Raw genomic sequence first — 8647 nt, 5'->3', positions numbered from 1 at the left:
GGCGGCACCTCACAATATTACGAGCAGGATCATATGTTGGCAAGTTCAAAATGTATGGAGTTTTTCTTGCTGGATGATCACATTGTAGAAGATGTTGTCTTTCTACCGTTTCGGCTGTGTCACCAAAGATGGACGACAACATCTTTACCGTTGATCCCCAGATTCAACGACAGGGAATGAGCTTGGTGTCATCAAAATCTTTAGTAGCCACGCACAGGGGCATCAACTGGTATGGAGTAGGTTGGAGGTCCTTGAAGGTCTTTAGCTTCATATGCAATCTTTGGTATCAACTACAAGTGTTTAGGTCATCTTTATTTCTTGTTGTGCATCTAGGCACCTTTGATCCCTGCTCGATGCTTTGTCGCCGAGATTTGTTGTCCCGTGAGCTCTAATGTTAATATATTTCCATGTTCAAAAGAAAAAAGACCCTGTGCTGCCTACACAGGAATCTCGTGTTGACAGCTTCGCCCAAAGAAGCAAAAACACAATATCATTTGTGACGCCCATTCTTATCTACCGAATATAACAAACTGAGACGAACTGTGGTGGGCACTACGGGCAGGACAACAAAGGACATATGCGGCCTCATGGCTCTAGGCAAACGGCTCACAAAGTCACAAGCATTCACGTTAAAATCTTCACGTGTTCTAGCACAATATAAGTAGCAGATTTTTCACGGTATAATTTACAGGTAAGTTAACTGAATCACTGCTCGACCAAAGCCTGATAAATAAGAGATTTACAGATGTTGCAGTGGAAATAGGCACTCGTACATCGAATCCAGTCGCGATAAAATATTCTTCTTACGCTGCATTCCCGTGCTAGGCATTGCCAGCTGAAAAATGTCTTCTCTAACTCTGCAGTGCAAACAATCTGATCAACAGGCCATCATAATCAATGAAAGAAGTGGAAAGAACTTTTGAGCTGGGACTGACCTAAACCACTCGTCTGTTCCCCGAGCATGAAACTCAACAGCATTGTATAGTCTGTCAAGCGCGTACACTGCCAATCCAAAATTAAAGCACGCCTCTTCATCCTGTCAAGTAAGAAATACAGGTTCTTAATCCCAATAAAAAAAATCAAAAGTTTCTGACAAATGGCTTTCTCACTAATACAAGTGCTTTCATCTCAATATTTAGGGTGAAAGGTCAGAGTGTTCAATCTCGAATAGGGAAATTCTGGTCCTATCATACTTGTGCATATAAAAATAACGGATTGACCACAAAGAGGTTCAATGATCATCTAGGAAGCAAGCCTCCACTCGGACAATGCCTGCAAGTGGAGAAACAGGGCAGGACAGATGGGATCGGCCGATCACCAGCCTGCGCGGCAGCCCAGATCTCTTGCTCATTGACGCCTGCCTAGGGAGAATGGCATTGGTGGACAGAGGCATGGCTGGGACCGGTGACCAGTCAGCTGTTGGTGCGACTGGGAACGAAAATGCTACTACTGACACCCAAGAATAAAGGGGTCAAGACATACAATCCTGAATATCCACTATGGGCTCATGTTACAAAAATATCAATTTGTATTCATTATATTGTACTGGATGTATCCTTATCCGTGTAACTTAGAAGATTGCAATTAAGAGTAAGTGAATAATCACCAACAGGACACCAAATGACACAAGAACTTGAAAAGAAAGTGTGTATGAATCTAAAAACACAAGACAGAGTAAGACTAAATTATGATCTACTCCCTCCGTCCCGTAATATAAGATGCTATTACAACCAATTACAAACTATATTGGTTGTAATAACATCTTATATTATGGGACTGAGGGAGTACTAGATAAAATTACCATTTCATTATCTTTGCATCTCATGAACTCCATAAGTTTTTGCTCAGCCTGAATGAGAAGCAGCCTTCCCTGACGCCTTGCAATCCTGCCTTTCCTTTCTGCACCTTGGACCTAATTCACAATCATTGCAGTAGTTAAGACATATTTAACACGCCCTCTTTTCTACTTTCTTCACACTACACTCGTCTACTATGCAAATTGCAAGATATGGGGTATAAATAGGTTATAAACATTAACATATCAAAGGCTCCAAAAAACTACAATAACTTTTGCCGGGTGCCCTGGAGTTGATATTGCAATCAAGAAGATAATGACAGAAGTACATATACATACATGCACAGCCAATGCTCGTACTGGACTGAGCAGCAGAAGAGAAAGACCAAATGTAGGCAGAGCTGCAAGCATAGCAAGATTTATCCGATTTGCCTTCACAATACGATCCAATTCCACCAATGACCTGTGTAAGAACAGTCCGATTATCTCTTGTATGGAACATTAAACACGGCAAAAATACATCTGCGTGCATTTTAATCCATATTATTGGGCAATAATAGCAAAACTTACTGCTCAAGATCTAGTCTATGCTTCTGGATCTGAAAAATTTAAAGTTTAAGTTCAGAAAAAATGTCAGTTACTTGCATTGGATGTAGCCTATAAACAGAAAATAAAAAGAACGAACCTCAATAAGCATGGTACGGGCTAATTCTCCACTGAACATGTTTCGAACTGGATGCTTCAGCTCCTCCTCATATCTGCATTAATGTACAAGTAAATGCTCAAATAATCAGAACCAATGTGTCCATTAGATGGTTATATAAAATCTGCCATTAAAATAAGTCTATTGAGTGGGCATAAAGAGAAAGATACGCGTCAGCTAGTTTTATAGCCAGGGTATGTAAATTAGCAACAAAGATATTAGAAACATGGATGAAGCATGCTTATTGTATGATCACTCTCCTCCAGATGCTACTGCAAATGTATGCCATGCCAATAAATTATACTAAATGATACTTTATGGCAGAGGTGGAGGGTGGGGGTAATGCAAAGGACTTTTCCCTACTTATTTAAGCAGAAAATACATTATTTGACACCGAATAATTTGCAGCCCTTGTCAGTTTCTAAAAAATCCATAATGTCGCTGCAATGGTTTTAAGGCGTCACTAAGGTGCTCGGGCACCCTTCGATAGCAAGGCAAGCCACAGCCAGAGCACTCGAGCAGCGGGAAACCGGGAAACAGGGGTAAATTTTGAAAGGCTGAGGTCAGTTAGTGGGTGGGATGGATAGGTGCTATATGGCTCAACAACCAGTTATTTTAAAGCCTTAGCGCTTATAGGTGAAATGTCCACCAGGAGCCTCGTGCCATCTTACCGCCTTAAAAACCTTTGGTTGTTGCCGTCATAGAACTACAGAGTCAGATTTTTTTTCAAAATGATAAAAAAAGAACCCTACCCTACTTATAATTGAGACGTGAAACCAGGTCATCTTTCTTGAAACAGTTTACCTCTTCATGACAGTGTCCATCAAAGCTTGCTCTGATGCATCTTGTGGCTGTTCTTCATTCAAAGTTTGCTCAGAGAAGGCAAGTAACATCCTGCAACACAAACAAGTGGGGTAAATAATGCAAAACATATTCGATAACACTCTAACATGCACTCAGAACATAACTGCAAAGCTGAAGTATCGTGTTTTGAAGAAAATGAGAATACTGAGTGGAATTATAGCACTCTGAATGACTGAATTTTCCCTCCGATGACAAGACTTTTAACAGATAGCAATAATAGCAAACTGTAAGTAAATAGAGCGTGTAGGTGCTGAAAGGAACAAACTTGCTAGTCCAATTTTCTCACTCAATTATTTGTGGGGTAGGGTGTCTTTTGGGCGGTGCAAGGTTTTTTAGCCCTTCAGCCCCTCTGTCGTGCTCCCTTGGGATCCGGTACAGGTTCTTGGGTGGCACATCAGACCTGCACCGCGAGTCTGTGCTTTTCAAGAGTTCATCATGTGGAGTGGGTTTTATATCTATAACTTCCATTATTAACCTATGGGGCTGGTTTTGGCCCTCTGTGTCTGGTTTTGATCATTTTTTTTCTGTAACAAATGGACCATTCTACTCTAATAGCTAATTGCGATATTCCTGCAAATCCAGGTCCTGAAATAATTAATTTGTACATTTAGACTAAGAATAAACTGGAGACGGTGAGGACAGTGGAAATTCTTTGACTCGAAAATCAGCTGGACAGGTTGGAGGTAAGAAGGGTGAACTGACACCACATGGGACATGCTGGTGACATGGAGAGCCAAACAAATTGTTTAGTTGTGCAAGTTATTCCATTTACTTTAGGCAAAATTGGTTTGAGGGAGTGAAGTTAGACTGGATAGTTAGAAGAAAAATGATCCCGAGGGGAGAAGTCAACCTCCTCGAGAAGATCTGTGATACTCATGCAAAGCTTAATTATTTGCCCACTAATTGTGCCTAAGGTAAATGGAAAAATCTTCAAAGTGCTGGATGTAGGCCAAATTGAAATTCCGGGCAACACTCACATTAAACAACACATACTTAAGTACTCATTTCAAAATCCCAACTCCACAGGTTTATATTGTGTGGATAATTCTTTCTTTTTACCTGAATAAGCATGTTAAACTTAACATAGGACAGATGGATATCAATTTAGCAACTGTATGGTACTGGTTCTTATGGTAAGCAAAAAAGAATACATGGAATTCAAGAAACAACCATGGTAAAATTAATCATCATACAGCAGAAGCAAAATTGGAGATAACCTTCGCAATGATTCTGCAGTCGATTGGGCCTCAAGTTTTCTCACTTCACATTTATCTGTGCACTTGAATACCCCGAGAAGCAAATCTCTAATGGAAATGGTCTAGTGATTGTCAAAAGAGAACAATTGAAATGATGTGAGCACAGCAACTGATTTCCAAATCTAAAGAATAATATATACCTGCTTGTAGCAAGGCTATGTAAAATTTGACTAATCTACATAAAAATTTATTGAACTATAAGAGAGATGGTGTTGTGAATGCGGCTGTGCTGATGCATATTAACAAGTGTCATGATATTATATTACTGTTACTTAGGTTTGTTCATTGCGATAACTGCAAGTGATCAACTGAAGGACACATGAATTCGCTTTGATGCGACACAATAATACCATAGCATAAGGGTACAGCTAATAATGCACAAATGTTTGCAATGAGTAACAGATCCAATCTTCCTGCAACTTGCATAATATGCTGTACAAGTAAAAATATAAACAACTGGAAAGACTCTGCCTCTATAAAATAGCTTGATTTACCTTCAGCTACCTTACAGCGGCATCAGAAATAGTAAGATAAATAATAAAATAGATATTCAAAAAGTATCTTACCGGTTTTGCAACATTCACATCCCAAAATCTAGCAGCCGACTCCTTAGCATCATGAATCCAGTTGTCCATGTCAGAACTTCCCATCAAGCTACTATGGCGTAAAAGCCACAGAGAACATGCAGAAAGGCCAATTGCTCCAAATGTGTAGGGTAACCAGTATATGGTAATATTTCGTGGCTTTCTATGGCTTGAAATCTATCATTCAAGAAATAATTGGTTCAGATAATACAAGCAACATATCGTTTTATGTAATGAATTTGTATAAGTGAGACACTATCACTATACAAGTTTTAGTGTTTCAAGATGAGTTCAAGAACAACTTCTGGGAATCTTATTACATGTCTCAGGTGCATACGTATTACAAGCAGTTGAGAGGGGAATTGTTTACCTCAGAAGAAACAAAACTATCCAGCCCCTGCAAGTTTTCATAGATTAAACTTATAGCGCTTTCTGTTACAGCGTCTGAACTCCCAACATGAACTTCTGGCGAACTTTTGAAGAGACGCATAGGTACGTTTCCGTCATGTGTTGCTACAATTTGACCCTGGAAACATTTGATTGTCCAGTTACATTAGTACATCAAAGAAAGAATTATGACATAGCTATAACACCCAAGTATAGAAAAGACAAATACAGCATACATCGCCAGCATTTCCAAAAGAGTCCTCCAATTCGCGGAAGACAAAGTCCAAAGCCACGATCAGTGTACACAGTGATTGATCTGAACTTTCCGTTAATTTATCTCTGCGTGTATCAACTTCAGAATATACCTGTTGAAATCATAAGTTAAAATTCATGTATACGATTGTAGTCATGCTGCCCAAAGCAATATATTAACAAAAAAGATATAGAAAGAAAAGCTTGGAATTCAACTACAGTAGTAGAAAAGATTCTTTGGGCGATGGCAGCTAAGAAATTGATTTTAGAACTACACTTAAGAAAATTTAATTAATGCGCAGAATCAGCAGAGTATGAAAATCCTATCACATCTGAATAACAAACCTTAGAAAGAAAAACAGCCAGACAGCGTTGCATTCTCTTGAGGGCAGTAACTTTTGTCTCGAACATATCAGATGCAGAGTGTAAAAGGTACTCGGATGGGCTTCCGTTGCTCCTGAGGCTAGTCAGAGCTTGGGATGTTGCTTGAACAAAGGCCTCTGGACCTCTTTGAAACATCATAAAATACACTAGTTGTGAATCTGTTCCCTGCAAAAAATAAAATGAAGGTGAAACAAGCAAAAGACTAGAGATTCTGATGAACCATCAGTCTGTTCCTAAATTTCTGGGACAGAGGTAGTAACTTAATACCAAGGCTCTTGACTGCCAATACTGTAGGCTTTTGTGAATAGTGTGCAGATTAGACAGAGTGTGCTGCACGACATCTTCTAAGATGGCCAAGGATTTGGGCATCTCACCAGCAATCCTGCAAAAATCATATAGTCAAACAAAAAATCTCCATGCATCATCAGAGAACAATAGCCACATAACCGGATCTATAATGTTATCTCCAGAAAGGAGAATGTTGAATTTGCCAATGCTGCATCTGTGACCAACTATAGGTCTCAAAACTACAAGTACTTGACAGCAGAATTCTGGAGTCTGGACCAGAATCTATGTAAAACTAACTTGGCCTGCCCAACTGTTACCAAAATAGCATCTACGTCACTGCTTAAGCAGAAGTCTGGAGTCTGGAGAGCATAAGAAGAAGAGGAGTATGGTTTCTCACCGTAAGGAGTCCACGGCATCATGGCTAATGGGGAGCGGGAGAGCATGCCGGCGGCGGCCACGAAAGAGTCGGTAGAGATTGGAGGTGCCGGGGATGAGACCCGAACTCCATATGAGAGCGGGCGCTATCAGAGCGGCCGCAGCCAGCTTACCGAGCAGATGGCCTCCATCGATCAGAGTATCGCCCGGCGAGGTCGCCATGGCAAGGGTACGAGGAACCTGTCGGGCTGGGGAGGAGACAGCGCGCGAGGAGTTTTGGCGTTGGCGAGGTAGGCGGTGGGTTTAGAGGACGTGGAGCGTGGAGCTCGTATTTGAATTTTTTTGGTTGCGCCTCCGCCGCGACGACGATTCCGCCGACACCGAGATCGGGACCGGCAAAACCTATACACCGACCAGGTCGGTGGCTACCGGCCACCGCACACCCCCTGGTCGGGTATGGGCCAGGCCCATTTGTGGCTGTTTAGCCTCGTTTTTTTTTTCTTTTTTTATCTTTTCTGGTTTCTTTTTTCTGTTTTCTTTTTTTTTCTGTTTTCGGTTTTGTTTATATTTTTTTAATTCGAAAATTTTGATTTTAAAAAATTGTTTAAATTGAGAAAATGTTTAAATTAAAAAATGTTCAAATTTGAAAACTGTTTACATTTGAAAACCGTTCAAATTTGAAAATTTGAAAATTGTTTAAATATGAAAATCGTTCAAATCGGAAAATTGTTCAAATTCGAAATTTGTTCATATTCAAAAAACGTTCAGTTTTGAAAATTATTCGAGTTAAAAAATTGTTCAAATTTCGAATTTTGAAAAATATTCAAATCCAAAAAATGTTCAAATTTTAAAACTGTTTTAATTTCAGAAAACTGTTCAAATTTTATGAAAAACTTTTTCTCGAAAAAAGTTTTTAAAAGTGTTAGATTTTAAAAAAGAAAATATAAACAGAAAAGAAAAAACAGAAAAGAAGGAAGAAAAAGGAAAAAAAACTCACCTGATGCAGGCCGCGGCCCACTAAATTACTGGATCGTGCGGGGTGTGCGGTGCCTTCCACCCACCGACCAGGTCGGTGGCGAGGAGCTCCCATCGGGACCGACCGTGACCAGGACGAGTCGCCCTCTCGCCGAGCCTCTAATGCTCCTATCGGCTTGCCCCAGGCCCGCCAGCCACTTGGCCCAGGCCCATTAGGCATGTTGGCTTCGGCCGGGCTGATAAGGGCCTGTAGGTTTGGGCCAAGCCGATTGGGCCCTAGTTTTGCAAATTCCCCAAAATGCAAAGCATTATTCATGAAAATTAATAAAAAATGTATTATTTTTATAAAAATAGGCCCCATCTTCCTACGTCTGCGTGGTGATTTAGTGCCTCATTAGCAACGGCCAGCTGGTACTAGAGTTCGTAAGCCTTTGTGTTTTATATTTGGCATTTTGGTTGTGCCTCATCATGTGTGTGTATGGGATCCCATGATCCAACAAGACACCCGGCTATTATTTATTTCAATGAAGAGGAAATTTTCTTACGGTGTTACATGTTCAGCCTTTTTGGGTGCTAATTAAACAAATACTAGTATATGCTTGAGGCGACTTTACAGGTACAAAAGAACCTGAAGAAGCTGGAAAGAATAGTGTCGTGGAGCTCACTCAAGCCATAAACATGACATCACCACAATTCTAGGAGCTCACTGAGGGCATCTCCAACCGGCCGACCCAAACGGACGGGCTGGGCCATCCGTTTTGGGCCGTTTGCGTGGCCGGCCGGA

The 8647-nt window shown here is 40.6% G+C and overlaps 1 protein-coding gene across 1 annotated transcript; it reads right to left on the bottom strand.

Moving 5' to 3' along the window:
- Positions 1 to 606: 606 nt before the first annotated feature.
- LOC124695630 (protein DGS1, mitochondrial-like) lies at positions 607 to 7110 on the bottom strand. Its single transcript, XM_047228455.1, has 14 exons — positions 6911 to 7110; positions 6493 to 6607; positions 6187 to 6390; positions 5826 to 5954; positions 5573 to 5728; positions 5185 to 5379; positions 4580 to 4680; positions 3303 to 3392; positions 2481 to 2553; positions 2366 to 2394; positions 2135 to 2258; positions 1802 to 1912; positions 936 to 1036; positions 607 to 857 (listed from the first exon to the last, which is right to left on the bottom strand). The coding sequence occupies exons 1-14, from the start codon at positions 7108 to 7110 to the stop codon at positions 740 to 742; spliced, it is 1746 nt and encodes a 581-aa protein (XP_047084411.1). The 3' UTR covers positions 607 to 739.
- Between the last annotated feature and the right edge of the window lie 1537 nt (positions 7111 to 8647).

This window comes from Lolium rigidum, chromosome 3 (assembly GCF_022539505.1).
Source record: "Lolium rigidum isolate FL_2022 chromosome 3, APGP_CSIRO_Lrig_0.1, whole genome shotgun sequence".
NCBI classification, from domain to species: domain Eukaryota; kingdom Viridiplantae; phylum Streptophyta; class Magnoliopsida; order Poales; family Poaceae; genus Lolium; species Lolium rigidum.
Note: the sequence above shows the minus strand (reverse complement) of the source record. Positions and strands in the feature narration are given on the sequence as shown.

Excerpts from the sequence above, each read along its gene's own strand:
- LOC124695630 (XM_047228455.1), bottom strand. The coding sequence starts at position 7,110 with ATGGCGACCTCGCCGGGCGATACTCTGATCGATGGAGGCCATCTGCTC. Across the intron at positions 1,913-2,134 it reads TACGAGCATTGGCTGTGCAT|GTCCAAGGTGCAGAAAGGAA; the intron begins GTATGTATATGT and ends ATTGTGAATTAG. Across the intron at positions 1,037-1,801 it reads GATGCAAAGATAATGAAATG|GATGAAGAGGCGTGCTTTAA; the intron begins GTAATTTTATCT and ends CTTACTTGACAG.